The 24,068-nt window shown below is 35.9% G+C and overlaps 1 protein-coding gene across 1 annotated transcript in view; it reads right to left on the minus strand.

The window, feature by feature from the left end:
• Positions 1 to 350: 350 nt before the first annotated feature.
• Positions 351 to 24,068, minus strand: part of SPATA16 (spermatogenesis associated 16) — a 229,842-nt gene continuing 206,124 nt past the window's right edge. Inside the window, exon 10 of the mRNA XM_044255113.1 lies at positions 351 to 473. Coding sequence (XP_044111048.1) covers positions 351 to 473 — 123 coding nt within the window. The remainder of the gene's footprint in view (positions 474 to 24,068) is intronic.

The following is a 24,068-nucleotide window of genomic DNA, read 5'->3' on the forward strand; positions in this document are numbered from 1 at the left end:
GATGCACATGAATATGCATGAATATAATAAGCATACTTGAGTCGACCTGGTAAATGTAAGTAGATTTTGAAAGAATAAGCAGGTGAAAGAGGTGGCAATGGTTATTTTATAAGCTGTTGAACGAAGTAAGTCAAATTGGAACAGGAGTCAAATCAAACTTGTTGAGAACATTTATTGCTGCCAGTGGAAATGAAAGATGTAGAGAATCCCTTTGTAAAGACGAGCCGGTGGGGGGGGGCCCTCACTTCTTTGGCTCAGCTTTTGTTACTGGACTGGTCACCCTCAGGGGGGTGGGAGACCACTGCCTCTTCCTCTGGGACCTCTTCATGGCAGCACCTGCTCCCCAGTGCCTAGCTTTGCTGCACAGTTTGAAGCCGCTTCAGTTTTGTTTTTTGCCTTCGGGCAGTTCTCAGTTTTTTAGTTTTTAAGAAACTGTCCTCTAATTGGTATAGAAAGTCTTCAATTCGACCAACCTAGAAGAAATAAGATTTGTGGTTTTTTTCTTTTCTTTTTTTCAGGTTTTGTGTAATTAGGAAAATGGTGAGGTATTTAAAATGAAAAGGCACACGCAGGTCCATGTTGGGACAGAATTAGCAGAGCTGGAAATGACTGAACGTAAAAGCCTCCTTCAGTCTCCATGTTGGGTTCCCTTATTTTAGGAACGTGAAGCAGACACGCAGGAGTTTGCTTTACCACTCAGTCCTATCTCCTGGCTATTGAAGTGGGAACTATCATTACCCACTGTCTTTGATGGTCAGTAAAACCAGGGATTTCAAAAAGAAAGAAACGGTGAAAAATGATTCAGTTTCAATGGAAACAAACAAATACACCCCCGTCAAAGCCAGAGTTTCCAGCATTTGTATGCCGCCGGCCAACTTGGGAGAAAAATGGTATTACATATTGTCTTAGCAAAGAAACATTTCTCCTTAAATCAAAACACAATTTTGGGGAAATACATTTTCTTTAAAAATGCCACACCCCAGGGAATAAGATAAAATAATGATATACAAAACAAAATATTTTGTTTAAAACAAACAAAAATAAACTATTAGTCTTTCTACCAAAGAAAACTTATAATTATTCAGTGATGGTTGAATATGTTGTACTATTTGTCACTATTTTATTCTACTAAAGAACTGTAGAATAAAACAGTTTGCATATATGCTGAGTTGGGTTCTCATGAAAGTCCGTAGATATAATAATTTATACTTAGCTCTGACTCCCAGCACCTGCATATTGCATTAGCCTAAAGTCACTCACTGAAGAGCCCATTGTCATAAAGTTAGCTCAGAACTAGAGCACTTGTTATTCAAGGTACACGAACATATCACCTACTTAAGATAAAAGCACTTAAACTCTAATTTTCCAATTTTGAGTTCTACTTTTAAATCACTTGATTTATCATTCAGGGTAATATCCAAAAGATAATTCAGATTGTCAAAAAGAGAATAATAAATGGTAGCACTCATCTATATGTTATGCTTGGATCTTTTATCACACCAGGTGATGTAAATTGTCTGTAGGTTTCCTTAAGAAAATAAGATAATTTATTTATGTGAAAACAATTCTTTTTGAAAACCTAAAATCACTTCAGGCAAATTTCTCCAAAAGCACGTTGTTATGATGTCTGGTCATTGTGGCAGTTGCCAAAATAATTTGACAGAATATTTTTGGACTGTCATGAAGCCAGTGAATTATTCTATATATTCCACACATTGATACTATCCAACTTACACCAAAATCATAAGTAAAAAATTAACACAAAGCACAATCAAAACAAACATAATGGATGGCACTTTACCATTACTTCAATAGTTGAGTTGATGACTCACTCATATTTATGCACTGAAAATGTATCATTTAAATCAACGCTCTTTACAATTAGAATGTTTGCAATTAGTCCAAATACAATTTAAAATTACAATCCTAATGCAACAAAAAAAAGCTTCTTCGATGATAATTGCTTTAAAATATCCATTAGGTGGCTGCTGTCTTTTCTCCTGTTTAAATTATATTTATTAATAGCAGTGTCGACTAACTCGGTGCCTTCATTAAAAAAGACAAAGAAGTAACACAGGAGGTCTGGGTGGGACAGAGAGTACTGCTAAATTAAGCTGGAGGTCTAGAGTATATGCTACTTACCTGTCTTAGCCTGGCCTGGGTGTTTACCTCCTACCTAGCATGTCTACATGCTGTTCTTTCAACCCATTCTCCTACTGGTACTGGATTGATCTTTTTAAACGTAAGTTTGGTCACATTATTCCTTGCTGAAAATACCTAAATGCATTCCTAATCCCTTAACATGTCCCACACACCTTTGACTGATCTGGTGTCACTTTGCATCTCTAATTCTGTCTCCTATCACTGCATTCAGCTCAGTGTGTAGTACATCTTTCAGTTATCTGAACACAGCAGCGCAGTGTTCTCAGCACCCTTGATCTTCTAAATGATAGGCCATGTGATAGAATACTCCCACTGGAGCCCTTAAATTTCCTCTAGGTTTCAGGTTCCACATCAGTGCCTCAGGGACATCTTCCTTTATAATCTAGACCAGGTTAGGTCTCTCAGTAACATATATATTCCCACAACAGCCCATTCATCTCATTGCAAATGGTAAATTTTTTTTTTTTACTTAATTTTTCATAGTGATTTCTTTAATATCTGTCTTCCCATCTGGGTTTTAAGGTCTCTAAGGCAGGAGTGAGGTACATGTTTTCCATTATTCCCAGAATCTAGGATATGGTAGAGCCTCCATAATTCTTCTCTCTGATAATAGAGCTGAAGACATTCAGCAACAAAATTGTTTTTCCATATTCGCAATGATACCTAGTATGCAGCACATCAGAAGGTTTTCTTTTCTCTTACAAATTAAATAACCATCACTTTCATGTGCCATCATTCTGTCATCATTGTTTAGCTTTAAGAGTTTCCAGGCAAGGTACTAACAAGGTGTGATCCCCATAATCAAAACGGACTAAGGTACAAAAGGCACTGAGTAAAGGAGGAGTCAGGAGTATTGAGTTCTGCTTGTGGCTAGACTGATAACCCTGATCTGTGACCCCAGAGCAGTCACTTAGCCTCTCTGAGCTTTAGCTTAACTGATCTTTGGTGAAGAAAGGGTTCGCCTGGATAATTTCCAAGGACACAACAAGCCAAAAAATTCCATGACTTGTACTCACATCGGATCTAAGTTAGTCCAATCTTACATGAGTCCTCACATTTTTCAAATCAGAGGTTATTCTCTTAGATTACACCATTAGATGAATGACACACTATGCAGCAAAGTAAGTCAATTTTAGCTTCTATACTTTTTGAAGTGTAGGAGAGCTGCAACATGTTTTTAGTAAAACTGGTTCTTTATTTTCTTTTTTTAAGTCAAGGAAAGAAAAATGCTAGTTGAAGAGAAAATAGATTCATATAACTAAGAAGAACAGATTGCAAACGATAGAAATTTCTATAAAGCCCTTAGGGAAATAAAACACAAAGAAATATGTAAGCATGTAAGGAAGGGAAATGAGCCAGTTTTTGGAGCAGAGGCCTTATTAGACTTTCTTTTCGGTACAGAATCTGCTTGCTTAACTGTATCAGATAGTCTACTTGGTCATTCTGGGTCTAATTTTCCCATTTGTAAAGTGGAAAGATGGCATTTTTTTAATGTATCTATGTGCCAGTGCTGACTTGGCTTTACAGAGCTATGGACATCAGACCAAATGAGCTTGCGGAGAATTCTGGGATGTCAGATGATCAAGGGGACTGAAGGTCTCAGTGAGAGGGCAGATGCTCACCTATCATATGGCCATCAGTCATAATTCACATCAAAGAGTAAGGAAATTATTATCAATGAGTTTCTCAGGACCCTTAAATCTTATACACAAAAATCTCTCAGTCAGGATTTCGTGTAGATTCAAGAAGTTCAGAATGAAGTTCAGAGCTATGCAACTCTAGAAGACAGCCTGAGAAGCAATAGGAGATCTCAAAATTGAAATTTTGACAGTACAAAAACAAATAAATACCAATTGAGTGAGAAATGGGGAGGTAACTAAACAGACCAACTTATATTAGAGGAAAATTTCTAATCAGCTCAGATTTCAAAGGGAGCACATTTGTTCTCTCATGCAAATATTTATCGAACATTTACTATGTGCTTGGCACTGTAATAGGGTGATAAGCAAAAATATCAAGATATTTGTTTATGAGGAACTCATATTCATGCAGGAGAGGCTTAACAACAAAATGATTGCAATAAAGCATAACTGCTTCTGTAAGAATTATATATGAAAATTCCTATTGGCAAAAATGTCAGAACAGTGAATTCTACTTGAAGGAACACAGGCATACATTGGGGAGATAGGAGCTGGCTCTTTGCCAGGACAAGAAGTGCATTCCAGACAGAGGAAAGGGGATTCCATCAGAGCAAGGTTGTGAAAAAATATGGGCTATTTGATAGGGATAAGTTTCTTCTAGCATAGATGTGGGCATCAAGGGGCTGGGAATAGAGATACATACAGCTGGGAATATTGATTGGGGTCAGCTTGTAAGAATGGAAAAATATTTAGCCATGTGGTTAGAAAGTAAATCTGGTACCATCATGTGGAATGGAATGTAGCCAGGGAAATTGGAGGCAAGTGAATCAATTAGGGGACCAGTATAATAGGATATGGAGAATATTATGAGGACCTGAATCAAGAACTTAAGGGATATTTAGGAAGAAAGCTCTATAGACTTGATGAAAAATTCTGTGTTGGGACAAGAAGTCATGCAAAATTTGGAATGACTATGAAAGTTCTAACTTGAGATAATGATTTTTAGTGAGATAAGAAATACAACTAGATGAACAGTTTTAGGGAAAAGAAGTGAGTTTGATTTGTGACAAATATAAGAAATGGAAAAAAGGTCACATATTCAGAAATTAATTAAAAATGGACCTATAATAATAGCCTAGTACTAGGCTAAAAGCCAGGTTGATCAAAACTCCAAATTAAAAAAAAACTAACAACCTACCATTTTGCAGCCTACCATGTGAAAAGCATTCTAGCAGTTAAAAAGTGCTAAGAAAAACAAAAACAATGTTTTCAGTTATTCAGAGTAAAAAGGTGATTAGTACAGAGATACAGTACTGGATCAAAGTCAGGTATACCTGTTTGGAATTCCAGCTCCAGCATTTTCTTGTTGTGTGACTTTGTGCAATTTTATTTAACTTTTTAAAACCTAAGTTTCCTTTTCTATCAATTGCTTCACAGGATCCTAGTAAGATTAAATTAATTTGTGTGAAGTATTTGCATAGGTCTGAATCACTATTATTTAATAGTAGCATTAATACTTGAATCTAGAAGTATGTGTTCAGTAAATAGAAAAAAAGATAACTAAATGAGAAAAAAATACAGAAGTGAAGTAAAATAAAAAAGATAAACAGCATTAATAGACACTCCGTTTTTGGCCTTAGGGATCCTGGCTCAGTACCTACACTAATTATTTTTTTTTTCCAATTTATTTATTTTCAGAAAAACAGTATTCATTATTTTTTCACCACACCCAGTGCTCCATGCAAGCCGTGCCCTCCACAATACCCACCACCTGGTACCCCAACCTCCCACCCCCCCCGCCACTTCAAACCCCTCAGATTGTTTTTCAGAGTCCATAGTCTCTCATGGTTCATCTCCCCTTCCAATTTACCCAAAAGCACATACCCTCCCCAATGTCCATAACCCTACCCCCCTTCTCCCAACCCCCCTCCCCCCAGCAACCCACAGTTTGTTTCGTGAGATTAAGAGTCACTTATGGTTTGTCTCCCTCCCTATCCCATCTTGTTTCATGGATTCTTCTCCTACACTAATTATAGTTGCCACACATTTAAAGTCTTGCGATCACGTCTCAAAATTCCACTATATAAAAGTCAGAATTAGGAGGGGGCAGAGAAAGGAGAGGAGAGAAGAGTTTCTGATAGCACGTATTAGTAGCAACTTCAATATAAATCAACAGTATTCTCTGGTTGCCTCCCTGGAAATCAGTCTGCCTGTAGACAGCAATGTGTCTGTCTCATAGAAGCAACTTACATGTTCTTCAGTGGATGCATGAATAAAGAAAACGTCACACACACACACATGAATATTATTCAGCCAGAAAAAAGAAAGAAATCTTGTCATTTGCAACAGCATGAATGGAACTTGAAGGCGTTATGCTAAGTGAAATAAGTCAGAGAAAGACAACTGTGTTCATAGACACAGAGAACAGACTGGTGGTTGCCAGAAGTGCAGGGGATGGGGGGAGGTGGGCAAAATAGATGAAGGTAGTCAAAGATGCAAACTTCCAGTTATGAAGTAAATAAGTTGTGGGGATGTAAGGTACAGCGTGGTGTCTACTGTTAATAATATGGTGCTGTATATTCGAGAGTTGATGAGAGATTCAATCTTAGAAGTTCTCATCACCAAAAAAAACTTGTAGGGATGCCTGGGTGGCTAAGTCAATTAAATCAAATAAAGAGTAGTTTAGGAAGAGGAAGTTAGAGGCTGCAGTTAGGTAGATGCTGATGCTTCTTAGGATTGGGTGAAGGTGGGGTGCCTGGGTGTCTCAGTCGGTTAAGCATGTGCCTTTCGCTCAGGTCATGATCCCAGGGTCCAGGGATTGAGTCCCGAGTTGGGCTCCTTGCAGGTGGGGAACCTGCTTCTCTCTCTGCTTCCTACTCCCCCTAATTGTGCTTCCCCACTCTCTCTCTGACAAATAAATAAAATCTTTAAAGCAAAACAAAACAAAAAAAGGAAAAAATCTTATAACTATGTGTGGTAAAGGATGTTAATTAGACTTACTGTGGTGATCATTTCACAACATATATGAATATCATTATGTTGTACACCTGAAACTAATACAATGTTATATGTCAATTATATCTCTATAAAAATATTAAAAAAAAAAACCCTTTCAGGTAAAATGTATCTGTTTCAAAGGAGACTAATACTTTTATCCCTTCTCTGCTCAGGTCACATCACATGCTTGGTTCTGGATGCATGAAGGATCTAATTCCAAACTGTAAGAAGAAAAGCTGAAGGATCTGGATAGCTCCTGGAATCATAACAGGAGTCTGTGGTGTCCAAGTATATCAAGGTAGTTATGTGGAAGGGGTGGTGGATTTGTTTTGTGTGAGCTAATACAGTGGAAAGAATGCTGTGTACAATTAGAGAGTTTGATTCTTGAGTCTTCCGCTAGTCATGTGTCTTAACTTCTGACCTTTAACTTTCTCATCTCTCATATAAATTGTGAATTAATAATGATAATCATTCTCTACTTGACAGGGTTTCTGTGAGGATTAAATGGCTTAATGTTCGTGAAAAGTTCTTCATAAGTGGTTAAGCCATCCAGGAAGATTTTGATAGCAGTTACATTGTGTAGTGCCTGGTGGCTTCATGTAAATAAGCCACTGGTGGTTCTCAGTAAATATTTGCTGAGTCAATGAATAACTGAATGAGTAATCAAATGAGTGAAAGAATAGATATGAGGTATAACTGTTCTTTTCACTATTGTATAAAAATGAAAGGGACTTTCATTTTTTATTTCTGTCCCCATCACGGAGACTGGAAATCAAATATTAGATGACTCTTCTGGAGAGCATGAAATATTTGTGAGTCATGTGTAAGCCAGGCGTTGGACTCAATAAATTTTTAAAATTCATTCCAACTTTAAAGTACTAATTCCATGATGTTTAGTTTGACCTGGATTCATTCCACAGAAATGTGCTCCGTGGAAAGAGGGCATATTGCATTTTGCCTGTACTACATGGAAAAGCACTACGGGAATGAGAGGGATCTAACAGCTTCTATTGTAGTTTTTTTATGTACTGAAAGGACTGAACTAATTACTATAAACACCCATAGATACTGAGATTCTTGAGCCTCCCCTGTGTCCCATTTATAAGATTATCACATCTGAAAGACCTATATTTTCTTCTCTAGATGTATCAGAATTGTATCTTGCATGCACAGGGCCCCTATTATGGATTAGCTTAATAGCAGAAGGTAGTTCACAGAACATTCATTTCCTTTTCATCTTATAACTGCGCAAGATTATGTACTGGCACTAAAATATTTCTTTTCAGTTAATGATTTTATATTTTTTCAGCATATCAAAACTTATAATTTTCTACTGGATTTCAGGATAAAATGAAACATTTTATTAGATAAAAATAATATGTTTTCAAACATACAACCACTCATAATCACTTTAAATATAGGCATGCTAAAAGGTACTTGAATATTTACTCCAATAATCTTTTACTTTAAATTGGTTTGTATCTTATATGTAGGTGGAAAGTATAGGAATGCCCTTGGGTCAGGTGACATTCTGTTCATTTAAGAGTTTTCATGTGAAGGATTACCATTAACTCTCCATCATTTTGTGCCTTCATTTGCACAGAGATTCAACCTATTTTCACATGGTAATTGAAGGCATATGAGCCAGGATGAAAGCAACATTCCTGCCTTCCATTTATTGTGTGAGGGCTATCATGAGACCAAAGGCACTGCTAAGAAAGGAACAGAAGTTTAGGGCAATAAATAGTTAGGAATGGGGGCAAAATAAGGAAAGAAATAACCAAAGGCTTAACATGAGCAAATTTAGTGAGAGATAACAATAAAAGACTACACAGCAGTGGCCTGATAAAGTTTTGAAAGGGGAGTCATTCAGATCATTCAGAGGGGAAGGAGAGTCACTGTGAAGATTTGGGTGATCCCTTTCCCTCCCAAGTCAATTAAAATCAAACAGCACTGGATCGAGTTGAATTGTGTTCTCTCAAAATCCATATGTTGAAGTCTTAGCTCTCAGTACTTCTGAATGTGACCTTATTTACAGATAGTCAAGTTAAAATGAAGTCCTTAGCGTGGGCCCTAATACAAAATGGTTGGTGTTCTCCTAAAAAGGAGAAATTTGGATAGACACACAGGGAGAGTGCCGTGTGAAAACAAAGGCAGAGATTAGGGTGATATTCCTATAAGCCAAGGTATGGTAAAACTGCCAACAAACCCGGGAAGCTAGGGAGGCATGGAACTGATTCTTCCTCATGACTCTCTGAAGGAACCAACTCTGTGACAGTTTGATCTTAGAACTTCCAGCTTCCAGAACTGCAAGATGATCAGTTTCTGTTGTTTAAGCCACTCAGTCTGTGGCCCTAGCAAACTAATACAACAACTGAGACATAAAGTTAATGGAAGCTCAGTTAAGTTCTAATTTTACCCTCAAACATGATTGATACTTTTCTAAAATTCACTTTTCCTGCTGGTTCATGCTCCTTACTAAGCCTGCCCAGTTTAGTATGTACCATGGGAACCACGGTGGTTTCTTTCCAATAATGTCAGCGAGAGGAAGTTGACCTCAAATGTGAAAGCGTGGGTAAATTACACTAAGAAGAGTTGAATTGGGACTGCCTATCGGATTTCTTGTAGTCTGGATCACGGAGAGGGGATTAGGTATATTGACAGGGGTTTGTTTGCATGTGTTCATGCCGTAGGAATTGGGTGCTCAAAGGATTTTTAAGTAAAGCTTTTAAAGATGATTATTAAGAAGAGAAAATGTAGATGAAATAAGAATCACATTCTTCAGGAATAAATATCATGTTTATATGACTATGATAGTGGTTACAGAAGGAGAATGTGTTTCTAGAGATTAACAGTATGGACCAAAATCCTCTCAGCAAAACAGACATTTCACTCCACCACAGTGGATTTGATAACATTAGTTTCTTTGCTCTGTTCCATTTAGTTTCCAGACCAAATGCTTTTAAATATTTATCATCCAAAATGGTTTGAATTTTAATTCTTATTAGAATGACAATTGTTTTCAAATAGGCTTGAAATTAATTTCGAAAATAAACTTAGTTTCTGAAACGAAGTTGTTTCTGTTATTCATAATATATCAATTTCCTTCAGCTTTTGGCCTGCATTCAAGCAGACAAGCCCCACATTTTTCCTTTTTTATTTAGTGAATTTGGGATTTTATTCCATATTTTCGTCATAAAAGTACAATGTGAAAATATGAGGCCCCCACCCCTGAGAAATTATATGTGCAAAAAAACTTTGTATTAAACCATATTATCAGCTCTTGATTGAAAACTCCCCTAATGATAACACTTTTTGCTATGTTTAGTATAGAGTTAAAGAATAATTACAAAATCTTATGACTTTTTCCAGGAAACCATGTATCATGTTTTTTTAAAAAAATATTTTTCAACATTTTTAAAAAAGATTTTACTTATTTATTTGAGAGAGAGAGAGAATGAGAGAGAGTGAGTGTGAGAGGGGGAAAGTCAGAGGGAGGAGCAGACCCCCAGCTGAGCAGGGAGTCCAACGCAGGACTCTATCTCGAGACTCCAGGATTATGACCTGAGCAGAAGGCAGTCACTCAACCAACTGAGCCACCAGGCAGCCTATTTTTCAATATATAATGGCATAATTTATCTGAAGACTTAAATATATTTTCCTAAAACTTTAATTTTGAGGTAAGTGTGCATTCACACATCTGAGTGAGAAGCAATACAACCTATGTACTCTCAGTTTGCACCAATGGTAACATCCTGCAAAACTGCAGAATACCACAGCCAGGATATTGACACTGATAGAGTTAAGATACAGAACAGCTCCATTACCACACAGATCTCACATGTTGTCCTTTTATAACTACATGAATTTTTCTCCAGATTTCTCATCCCTGAAGCAGTGGCAACAACTAATGTATTATCCATTTGTAAAATTTTGTAATTTTAAGAAGGTCATATACATGGAAACACATAGAATTTCACAATTCTCTAGAGACCTATTCAGGTTGTTGTATCAGCAGGTTGTCCCTTTCATTGCTGAGTAGTAACCCATGTACCACAGTTTGTTTAAGGATTCACCCTTTGAAGGGTGACCAGATTACTTCCCATTTTTGGCTTTTATGGATTAAATTGCTATGGACAATTGTGTACAGGTTTTTGTGTGGACATAAGACTTCATCTCTCTGGAAAAAATGGCAAGGAGTACAATTGCTAGGTTATATGGAAGATGAATATCTAGTTTTTTGTTTTTTTTTTTTCCAATTTATTTATTTTCAGAAAAACAGTATTCATTATTTTTTCACCACACCCAGTGCTCCATGCAAGCCGTGCCCTCTATAATACCCACCACCTGGTACCCCAACCTCCCACCCCCCCGCCACTTTAAACCCCTCAGATTGTTTTTCAGAGTCCATAGTCTCTCATGGTTCATCTCCCCTTCCAATTTACCCAAAAGCACATACCCTCCCCAATGTCCATAACCCTACCCCCCTTCTCCCAACCCCCCTCCCCCCAGCAACCCACAGTTTGTTTCGTGAGATTAAGAGTCACTTATGGTTTGTCTCCCTCCCTATCCCATCTTGTAACTGTCAGGGTGTCTGGGAGGCTCAGTCAGCTAAGCGTCCAACTCAATTTAACTCAGGTCATGATCTCAGGGTGGTGAGATGAAGCCCTGCATCGGGCTCCATGCTGGGTGTTGAGCCTGCTTAAGGTTCTCTCTCTCCCTCTCTCTGTGCCCCTTTCCCCTGACACACATGCTCTTTCTCTCCCTTAAAAAAAAAAACAAAAAACAAAAAACAAAAAAACCCAACCTCCTCATTTCCCCAAAACGGTCATATTTTTTTCCACAGTGACTGTACCATTTTATATCCCCACCAGCAATATATGAGAGATCCTCGCCAGCATTTAGTGTTGCCACTATTTTCTATTCTAGCTATTTTGATAGGTGTGCAATGATTTATCTCAATGTGGTTTTAATTTGCATTTCCCTAGTGGCCAGTGATGTTCAACATCTCTTAATGTGTTTACTTGCCATCCTCTTTGGTGAAATGTCTTTTCCTGTCTTTTGCCCACTTTCAAATTGGCTTAACTGCTCTTTAACTGTTGAATTTGAGAGTTCTTTATATAATCTAAATATTACTCCTTTGTTGGATATGTAGTTTGCAAATATTTTTCTCTTGCACTGTAACTTGCCTTTTCATCCTTTGCAATGGAACCTTTCACAAAGCAAATGTTTTTAATTTTCAAGTCTAATTTGCCAGTTAGAGTATTATGGATCATGCTTTTGGTATGAGCAGGAACATGAGTGGGAGAAGGGAGGGGGTGGGAGAGTGAGAAAGAGGGAGGGAAAGCAGGCTTCCTGCCAGGCAAGGAGCCCAATGTGGGGCTCGATGTGGGGCTCGATCCCAGGACCCTGGGATCATGATCTAAGCTGAAGGCAGATGCCTAATGACTGAGCCACCCAGGCGATCCTTAGCTTTTGAATAAAGAGTGATACTTGGGATTTTCTATGTAGACAATCATGTCATCTGCAAATGGGGGAAGTTCTGTTTCTTCTTTTCTGATCTCTATGCCTTTTGTTACCCTTTCTTGCCTTTCAGAGGTGGCTTGAATTTCTAGTAGAATGTTAAATAAGAGTGGTGAGAGCTGATACTCTTGCCTTGTTTCTGATCTTAGGGAGAATGCCTTCAGTCTTTGAGTATTAAGTATAATTTAGCTATAGGATTTTTATAGATGCTGTTTAGCATCTCTTCTATGCCTAATTTTCTGAGACTTTTTTTTTTTATCATGAATAGGTGTTGAATTTTGTTGACTGCTTTTTCTGCATCAATTGATATGATCATGTGATTTTTTTTTGTTTGTTTGTTTCCTGTTAATTTGAAAGATTACATTGAATTTCAAATATTCAGACTTGCATTTCTGGAATGAACTCCACTTGGTTATAGCTTATAATTCTTTTTACATATTGTTTAATTCTGTTTGTTAAGATTATAAGGATTTTTGCATCTATATTCATAAAGGATATTAAGTTGCATTTTCTGGTACTGTTTTTATCTTGTTTGTTATCAGGATAATATTAACTTTATAATGTGAATTTGGGAATGTTTCTTCTTTTTGTATTCTTTGGAAGAGATTATATAGAATTTACATCAAACCAACAGGGCTTGGAGATTTCTTTTTTGGCAGTTTTAAATTATGAATTAAATTTTCTTAATAGTTATAGGATTATTGAAATTATTTCATATTGGGTGAGTTGTGCTGGTTTGTGTTTTTTGAGGAATTAGTACATTTCATCTAAGTGACAAATTTATATGTGTAGAGTTGATATATGTATTCCCTTATTATCCTTTTGATGTCTGCAGTGTCTTTAGTGATATCCCATTCCATTTCTGATATTGGTAATTTGTGTCTTCTCTTTTTTTTCTTCATTAGTGCTATTCAAGCTTCAGATTTTGTTAATCTGTTTAAAGAATGAGTGTCTTGTTTAACCAATTTTCTCTATTTTGTTTCTGTTTTCATTTTCATGGAGTTTTAGTTTTCTTTCTGCTTGCTTTGGGTTTATTTTGCTTTTCTTTTTTATGTCCTTGAGGTGGGGCTTCAATAATTGATTTGAGATTTTTTTTCTATTATACTCTTTGGGTTTAGTGTTATACATTTTTCAGTGCTGCTTTGGCTGTGTCCCCCAAATTTTGATATTTTGCATTTTCATTTTCTTTCAGTTCAATGTAGCTTGTAATTTTCCTTGAGACTTCTTTTTGATACATGGATTATCATAGTATTTAGAGATTTTCTGTTATCTCTCTGATGTTTGTTCCATTGAAGTTGCATAAAACATTGTTTTTGATTTCAGTTTTTAAAAATAATGTTGATGTTTGTTTATGGCCCAAGATATAGTCTATTTTGGTATTTATTCCAGGGGCACATGAAAAGAATGTGTATTCTGCTCTTGTTGGATAGATGTTCCATAAATGTGGGTTAGGCACACTTGCTTGATGGTGTTATGCAAATATATATATATTTATATATATATATATATATATATATATATATAGAGCTACTAATAAGAAAGGCAGCAAATATATATATATATATATTTTTATATATATATATTTTTATATATATATTTATATATATATATATTTATATATTTTATATATTTTATATATATATATATATATATTTGCTGCCTTTCTTATTAGTAGCTCTATCAATTGTTGAAAGAGAGGAGTTAAAATCTCCAACTATAATCGCAGAATTTTTAAATTTTTCCTTTTAGTCTAACCAATTTTTGTTTCATATCTTTTTCAGACTCATTTGGTGCATATACATTGCAATGTCTTCTTGGTGGATTGAACCTTTTATCATTACATAATCTCTCTTTCAGTCTCCAGTAATTTTCTTTGCGCTGAAGTAACTTTGGTATTAATATAGCCACTACCACTTTTCTTATATTAATGTCTGTGTGATACCTTTTTCCATCCTTTGAATTTCAGCCTGCCTATGCCCTTATGTTTGATGAGTTTGTAGACAGCATATTATTGAATCATGAATCTAAATTCATTTTGTCAATATGTCCCCCAGTTGGTATATTTACACCATTTATATTTAATATAATTATTGTTATGTAAGGCTTTATCATTTTAATTTTTGTTTTCTTTTTGCTCTCTTTGGTTTTTTAATTTTTTTTAAACCTTCCTAGGCATACTGAGACATTTTTAAGAATTCCATTTTAATTTATCTAGTGTTTTTTGTTTATCATTTTGTATAGCATTTTTAGTAGTTGCTCTAAGTATTAGTATGTGTTTCTATACTATAAAATTATATATAAATATTTGTATATATAAATACATTCCAAATGTTAAATGCAGACACCAGTAGACTGATAATTTTGTTTACTTTTTTCTTTATTTTATGTTCAATTGGATTGTAGAGACCTTACTTTAACATGTCTTTATCTTTCTCCATTTATAATTCACTACATATATTCCCCCATTTAAATATTTAAATATTTGCTCTACATGTATTTAGAAGGTTATTAATTATGGATTTAATTACCTTAATAGATAGACCTATTCAGATTGTCTATTTATTCTTGAGTGAGTTTTGGCAGATTGTGTCTTTCAAGGAATTTGACCATTTCATCTAGATTATCACATTTGTGGGCATAGCATTTGTTCACAGTATTCCTTTTTTGTCCTTTTAATTTCCATGGGATCTATAATATCTCCTCTTTAATATCTGGTTATTAGTAATTTGTGTCTTCGGTGTTGTTTTGTTTTGTTTTCCTTAGTTAGCTTGGCTAGAGGCATATTGATTTTATTGATCTTTTCAAAGAACCAGTTTTGTTTGGTTGATTTTCTCTATTGATTTCCTATTTTCATGTTCACTGACTTCTGCTCTAATTCTTAATATCTATTTTCTTCTGCTTACTTTGGACTTAATTTGCTCTTTTTCTCCTAGCTTCTTAAGGTGAAACTAAGATTATTGTTTTTAGATCTTCTTTTCTAATGTGTATATTCAAATGCTACAAATCTCCAAGCACTATTATCAGTATGGCACAAAAATTTGGTAAGTTATATTTTTATTTTCATTTGGTTTAAAATATTTTAAAATTTCCCTTGAGATTTCTTATTTGACCCAAGTATTATGTAGATGTATATTGTTTAACCTCTATGTATTTTGAGATTTTCCTATTATTGATTCTAATCTAATTCCGTCATGGCCTAAGAGCATACATGGTATGATTTCTATTATTTTAAATTTTAAGGTGGGTTTTATGGCCTAGAATGTGGTCTATCTTGGCCAACGGGCAACAATAAAGCAACAGTGTACTTGATTATGCCTGCCTATGTACATCTCTTATGTGTATGTGTGTGTGTGTGAGTGTGTGTGTGTGTCTGTACACACACTTATGGCTGCTTATATACATAAACAAAATGAATGAAAGCAATGATACAGAGATAAAAATGATTATTTTCTTATTATAAGGAACTCACACTACTTGTGTAGTGGTATCCATTTGAAAGTAGACTTGGGGGGTGCTTGGGTGGCTCAATGGGTTAAGCCTCTGCCTTCGGATCAGGTCATGATCTCATGGTCTTGGGATCAAGCCCCACATTGGGCTCTCTGTTCAGCAGGGGACCTGCTTCCTACCCCCTCCTCTGCCTGCATCTCTGCCTACTTGTGATCTGTGTCAAATAAATAAAATCTTAAAAAAAAAAAAGTAGACTTGGATTAGTTGTAAATATACATTGTAAACTCTAAGACAACTGGTAAAAAAATTATAACTGATATGCTAAGAAAGGAGAGAAAATAGAGTCATATAAAACACCCAATTCAAACCACAAAAGAGGGAGAAAAACTGGAAGACTGTTATATGACTTTGTCAACATTTACTAAGTAGAGCACAGGGTGCTGGATGATGAGCTGAATGCATTCAACAAAAGACCACAAGGGAAACTGAAATAGAGAAATATGTTATTCGTAAGTCCTGGAGGAAGTCCACAGCATGCCTTGAGGCACCATATGAAGTCGAGGCAGGTACAAGGAGATAGAGGCAGGACCCATGACACAAGACTTTATTAGGGCCGATTGGTGTTTAGATTGAGTGTTTTTTATTTTCCTATCTTCATTTTATTGATTCTTTTCTCTGTCCCCTCCATTCTGTCATTGAGGCCCCCCACTAAGTTTTTAAGTGTTTATTTTAATTCCAGTATAGTTATGATGCAGTTTTATATTAGTTTCAGTTGTACAATAAAGTAATTCAGCAATTCCATATATCAGTCAGTGCTCAACAGTACAAATGCACTCCTTAATCCCTATCACCTATTTCACTCATCTTCCAACTCACTCCCCTTGGGTAACCATCAGTTTCTTCTCTATAGTTAAGGGTCTGTTTCTTGGTTTATCTCTCTCTCCTCACCACCCACCCCCACCTTTGCTCATTTGTTTCTTAAATTCCACATATGCTTGAGATCATATGGTATTTGTCTTTCTCTGAGTTATTTCATTTAATGATATACTCTTTAGCTTCATCAATGTTGTTGCAAATGGCAAGATCTCATTCTTTTTAAAGATTTCATTCTTTTTATGGCCAAATAAATTCCACAGTGTCTGTACACACACAAACACACACACACATCCTCTTCTTTATCCATTCATCAGTTGATGAACATTTGGGCTGCTTCCACAGTTTGGTTATTATAAATAATGCTGCAAAGAACATCAGAGTGCATGTATTCCTTTGAATCATTCTTTTTTCCTGGATAAATACCCAGTAGTCCTATTCCTAGATTGTAGGGTAGTACTGTTTTTATTTTTTTTGAGGAGCCTCCATACTATTTTCCATACTGGCTGCACCAGTTTGCATTCCCACCAACAGTGCACAAGGGCTCTTTTTTCTCCAAATCCTTGCCAGCACTTGTCTCTTCTTATTTATTTATTATTATTTTTAATTTTAGCCATTCTGCCAGGTGTGAGGTGATATTCCATTGTAGTTTTGATTTGCATTTCCCTGATGATGAATGATGTTGAGCATATTTTCATGGTTTGTTGGTCATCTGGATGTCTTCTTTGGAGAAATGCCTGTTCATGCCTTCTGCCCATTTTTTAACTGCATTATTTTTGGGGGGAGGGGTATTGAGTTGTATCAGTTCTTTATATATTTTGGAAACTAACCCTTTGTCGGATAAGTCCTTGGCAAATATCTTATCCCATTCAGTAGGCTTCCTTTTAGTTTTGTTGATTGTTTCTTTTGCTATGCAGAAATGTTTTTGTATGTATCCCAATAATTTATTTTTGATTTTATTTCCTTTCCCTCAGGAGACACATTTTAGAAATATATTGCCAAGGCTAATGTCAGAGAGATTACTGCCTCTGTTCTCATCTAGGATTTTTATGGTTTCAGGTCTCACATTAGGTCTTTAATACATTTTAAGCTTATTTTTTGTATGTTGTAAGAAAATGGTCCATTTTCCTTCTTTTGCGTGTATCTGTCCAGTTTTCCCAACACCATTTGTTGAAGACATGGTCTTTTTCTCATTGGATATTCTTTCCTGCTTTGTCAAAGATTAATTGATCATAAAAGTATGTGTTTATTTTGGGTTTTCTATTCTGTTCTATTGATCTAGGTGTCTATTTTAGTGCCAGGACCATAGTGTTTTGATTACTGCCACTTTGTCATATAACTTGAAGTTCAGAGCTGTGATGCTTCCACCTTTGCTTTTTTTTTTTTCAAAATCGCTTTGGCTATTTGTGGTCTTTTGTGGTTCCATATAAATTTTAGGATTGTTTGTTCTAGCTCTATGAAAAATGTTGGTATTTTCATAGGGATCACATTAAACCTATGGATTGCTCTGGATAGTGTAGACATTTTAACAATATTTGTTCTTACAATCCATAAGCATGGAATGTTTTTCCATTTCTTGTGTCATCTCCAATTTCTTTCATCAATGTTTTATAGTTTTCAGAATACAGGTCTTTGACCTCTTTGGTTGGGTTTATTCCTAGGCATCTTATTTTTTGGTGCAATTATAAATGGGGTTGTTTTCTTAATTTCTCTTTCTGCTGCTTCATTATTAGTGTATAGAGATGTGATAGATTTCTGCACATTTATTTTGTGTCCTGTAACTTTACTGGATTCATTTATCAGTTCTAGTAGTTTTTGGTAGAGTCTTTAGGGTTTTCTGTATATTATCATGACCTCTGCAAATAGTGACAGTTTTACTTCTTCCTTATCAATCTGGATGCCTTTTATTTCATTTTGTTGTATTTTTGTTGTTGTGTCTTGGACTTTCAGTACTATGTTGAATAAAAGTGACAGTGGACATCCTTGTCTTCTTCCTGATCTTAAGGGAAAAGCTCTCAATTTTTCCCCATTAAGGATGATGGCAGCTTTGGGTTTTTCATATGGCCTTTATTATGTTGGGGTATGTTCCCTCTAAACCTACGTTTTTTTTGAGAGAGAGAAATTAAGTTTGGGGGGAGGGGCAGAGGGAGAGAGAATATTAAGAAGGCTCCACACTCAGCATGGAGCCTGATGTGGGGCTTATCTTATGATATCGAAATAATGACCTGAACAAAAACCAAAAGTCAGATGTTCTACTGACTGAGCCACCCAGGTGCCCCAAACCTACTTTGTGGAGAGCTTTTATCATTAATGGATGTTGTACTTTGTCAAATTCTTTTCTGCATCTATTGAAATGATCATATGGTTTTTATCTTTTTCTTATTGATGTGACATATCAAGTTGATTTATGAATATTGAACCACACCTGTATCTCAGGAATAAATCTCACTTGATCATGGTGAATGATTTTTTAATGTATTGTTGGATTAACTTTGCTAGTATTTTGAGGATTTTTGCATCTATGTTAATGAGAGATATTGGCTTGGTATCAGGGTGCTACTGGCTTCATAGAATGAATTTGGAAGTTTTCCTTCTATTTTTTGGACTATTTTGAGAAGAATATGTATTAACTCTTCCTTAAATATTTGGTAGATTCCCCTTGAAGCTGTCTGGTTCTGGATTTTGTTTGTTTGGAGTTTTTGGACTCTTGGATTCAATCTCCTTACTGGTGATTGGTCTGTTCAGATTTTCTATTTCTATCTGCTTCAGTTTTGGTAGGTTTTATGTTTCTAGGAATTTATCCGTTTTCTCCAGGTTATCTAATTTGTTGGCATATACTTTTTCATAATATTTTATTACAATAATTTATATTTCTATGGTGCTTGTTATCATTTCTCTTCTTTACATTATTATTTTTTTGGTCCTTTCTTTTTTTCCCCCTTGGATTTATTTTAATTCCTCACTTTTAATTTTTGCATATCTATTATAATTTTTTGATTTGTGGTTACCATTCGGTTTATATATGACATCTTCTGCATATAGCAGTCTATGTTAAGATGATTGTCACTTAATTTTAAACTCATTCTTTACTCCTCTCCCCTCCACATTTCAGGTACTTGTCATACTTTATATCAACTGAAGGATTTTTTTTAAATTTTGTTTTTAATTCAAGTATTTTTGGTTCTAAAATTACTATTTGGTTCTTCTTTATATCTTTTTTTAAAAATTAATTTGATTTTATTTAATTTTCAGTGTTTCAGAATTGTTTATGCACCACACCCTGTGCTCCATGCAATACATGCCCTCCATAATACCCACCACCAGGATCACCCAACCCTCCCACCCCCCAACTTCAAAAACCCTCAGTTTATTTCTCAGAGTTCACAGTCTCTCATGATTTGCCTCCCCCTCCGATTTCTCCTCTTATCTCCCAATGTCCTCCGTGTTATTCCTTATGCTCCACAAGTAAGTAAAACGGCATGATAATTGACTCTCTCTGCTTGACTTATTTCACTCAGCATAATCTCTTCCAGTTCCGTCCATGTTGATACAAAAGTTGGGTATTCATCTTTTCTGATAGAGGCATAATTATCCGTTGTGTATATGGACCATATCTTCTTTATCCATTTGTCCATTGAAGGGCATCTTGGTTCTTTCCACACTTTGGTGACTGTGGCTATTGCTGCTATGAACATTGGGGTACAGATGGCCCTTCTTTTCACTACATCTGTATCTTTGGGGTAAATAGCCAGGAGTGTAATTGCAGGGTCATAGGGAAGCTCTATTTTTAATTTCTTAAGGAATCTCCACACGGTTTTCCAAAGTGGCTACACCAACTTGCATTCCCACCAACAGTATAAGAGGATTCCCCTTTCTCCATATCCTCTCCAACATTTCTTGTTTACTGTCTTGTTAATTTTGGCCATTCTAACTGGTGTAAGGTGGTATCTCAATGTGGTTTTAATTTGAATCTCCCTGATGGCTAAAAATGATTAACATTTTTTCATGTGTCTGATAGCCATTTGTATGTCTTCATTGGAGAAGTGTCTGTTCATGTCTCCTGCCCATTTTTGGACATAATTATCTGTTTTGTGTGTGTTGAGTTTGAGGAGTTCTTTAAAAATCCTGGCTATCAGCCCTTTGTCGTTAGTGTCATTTGCAAATATCTTCTCCCATTCTGTGCGTTGCCTCTTTGTTTTCTTGACTGTTTCCTTTGCTGTGCAGAAGCTTTTGATCTTGATGAAGTCCCCAAAGTTCATTTTCGCTTTTGTTTCCTTTGCCTTTGGAGACATATCTTGAAAGAAGTTGCTGTGGCCAGTGTCGAAGAGGTTACTGCCTATGTTCTCCTCTAGGATTTTGATAGATTCCTGCCTCACATTGAGGTCTTTTATCCATTTTGAGTTTATCTTTGTGTATGGTGTAAGAGAATGGTTGAGTTTCATTCTCTGCACATAGCTGTCCTATTTTCCCAGCACCATTTATTGAAGAGACTGTCTTTTTTACACTGGTCGAAGATTATTTGACCATAGAGTTGAGGGTCCATATTTGGGCTCTCTACTCTGTTCTGTTGGTCTATGTGTCTGTTTTTGTGCCAGTACCATGCTGTCTTGGTGACCACAGCTTTGGAGTAAAGCTTGAAATCAGACAACATGGTGCCCCCAGTTTTGTTTTTCTTTTTCAACGTTTCCTTAGCAATTCGGGTTCTCTTCTGGTTCCATTCAAATTTTAGGATTGTTTGTTCCAGCTCTTTGAAAAATGCCAGTGGAATTTTGATCGGGATGGCATTGAAAGTATAGAGTGCTCTAGGCAGTATAGACATTTTAACAATGTTTATTCTTCTGATCCATGAACATGGAATGCTCTTCCATCTTTTTGTGTTTTCTTCAATTTCTTTCATGAGTGTTCTGTAGTTCTTCAAGTACTGATCCTTCGCCTCTTTGGTTAGGTTTATTCCCAGGTATCTTATGGCTCTTGGTGCTATAGTAAATGGAATCCATTCTCTCATTTCCCTTTCTATATTTTCATTGTTAAGGTATAAGAAAGCAACTGATTTCTGTACATTGATTTTGTACCCTGCCACATTACTGAATTGCTGTATGAGTTGTATTTTGGGGGCAGAGTCTTTCGTATATGAAGTATCATGTCATCTGCGAAGAGAGAGAGTTTGACTTCTTCATTGTCAATCTGAATACATTTTATTTCTTTTTGTTGTCTGATTGCTATTGCTAGGACTTCTAGTACTATGTTGAACAAGAATGGTGAGAGTGGGTATCATTGTTTTGTTCCTGATCTCAAACGGAAGGCTGTCAGCTTCTCCCATTGAGGATTATATTTGCTGTGGGTTTTTCATCGATAGATTTTATGAAGCTGAGCAATGTTCCCTCTATTCCTGTACTTTGAATCATTTTAATTAGGAGTGGATGCTGTATCGTGTCAAATGCTTTTTCTGCATCAGTTGAGAGGACCATGTGGTTCTCCTCTCTTCTCTTATTGATTTGTTCTATAACATTGATTGATTTGTGAATGTTGAATCCTTGCATCCCAGGAATAAATCCCACCTGGTCATGATGAATAATGTACTGCTGGAGCCTATAGCTAGGATCTTGTTGAAAATCTTAGCATCCATATTCACCAGGGATATTGGTTTGAAATTCTCCTTTTTGGTGGGGTCTTTGCCTGGTTTGGGGATCAGAGTACTGCTGGCTTCATAAAAAGAGTCTGGAAGAAGTTTTCCTTCTGTTTCTATTTTTCGAAATAGTTTCAGGATCATAGGTATTATTTCTTCTTTGAATGTTTGGTAGAATTCTCCAGGGAATCTGTCAGGTCCTGGACTCTTGTTTTTTGGGAGGTTTTTGATCACTGCTTCAATCTCCTTACTAGATATTGGTCTATTCAGGTTGTCAATTTTTTCCTGATTCAGTTTTCCAAGTTTATAGGTTTCCAGGAATGCATCCATTTTGTCTACATTGCTTAACTTATTGGCATATAACTGTTGATAATAATTTCTGATGATTGTTTCTATTTCCTTGGTGTTAGTCATGATCTTTCCCTTTTCATTCATAATTTTATTAATTGTGGTCCTCTCTCTTTTCTTTTGGATTAGTTTGGCCAATAGCTTATCGATCTTATTCTTTCAAAAAACCAGCTTCTAGTTTTGTTGATGTGTTCTACTCTATCTCTAGTTTCTACCTCATTGATCTCTGCTCTAATCTTGATTTTTTCCCTTCTTGTGTATGGGGTTGGCTTAATTTGTTGTTGATTTCTCTAGTGTGTCTAAAAGGTGTGAAGAGAGGTGGTATATTCTGGATTATTCAGCTTTTTTGAGGAAGGCTTAAATAGCTATGTATTTTCCCCTTAGGATCACCTTTTCTCTATCTCATAGGTTTTGGACTGAAGTGTCTTCATTCTCATTGGTTTCCATGAATTTTTTAAGTTCTTCTTTGATTTCCTGGTTAATCCAAACATACTTAAGCAGGGTGGTCTTTAGCTTCCAAGTGTTTGAATTCCTTCCAAACTTTTCTTGTGGTTGAGTTCCAGTCTCAAAGCATTGTGGTATGAGAATATGCAGGGAATGATCTCAATTTTTTGGTGTCAGTTGAGACCGGATGTGTGACCCAGTATGTGGTCTATTCTGGAGAAAGTTCCATGTGCACTCAAGAAGAATGAGTATTCTGTTGTTTTAAGGGTGGAATGTTCTGTATATATATATGGGGTCCATCTGGTCCAATGTGTCATTCAATGCTCTTGTTTCTTTATTGATTTTCTGCTTGGACAATCTGTCTATTACTGAGAGTGGTATGTTAAGATTCCCTACTATTATTGTATTCATATCAATATGACTCTTTATCTTGATTAACAGTTGTCTTATGTAGTTGGCTGCTCTTATATTGGGAGCATAAATATTTACAATTGTAAGATCTTCTTGGTGGATAGACCCTTTAAGAATGCTGTAGTGTCCTTCTTTATCTCTGACTACAGTTTTTAGTTTAAAATCTAATTTATCTGACATGAGAATTGCTACCCCATCTTTCTTTTGAGGTCCATTGGCATGAAAGATGCTCCTCCATCCCTTTAGTTTCAGTCTGGATGTATCCTTAGGTTCCAAATGGGTCTCTTGTAGACAACATATGGATGGGTCCTGTCATTTTATCCAATCTGCAACCCTGTGCCATTTTATGGGAGCATTCAGGCTGTTCATATTGAGAGTGATTATTGAAAGATACATTTTTATTGACATCATGTTTCCTGTGAAGTCCTTGTTTCTATAGATTGTCTGTGTAATTTTCTATTCTATGACACTCTTGGGTTCTTTCTTCCTTTATAGAACCCGCCTTAATATGTCTTATAGTGCCAGCTTGGAGGTCACATACCCTTTTCAACCTTGCTGGTCTTGGAAACTCTTTATCTCTCAATCCATTTTGAATG

This window comes from Neovison vison, chromosome 6 (genome assembly GCF_020171115.1).
Source record: "Neovison vison isolate M4711 chromosome 6, ASM_NN_V1, whole genome shotgun sequence".
In the NCBI taxonomy this organism is placed as follows: domain Eukaryota; kingdom Metazoa; phylum Chordata; class Mammalia; order Carnivora; family Mustelidae; genus Neogale; species Neogale vison.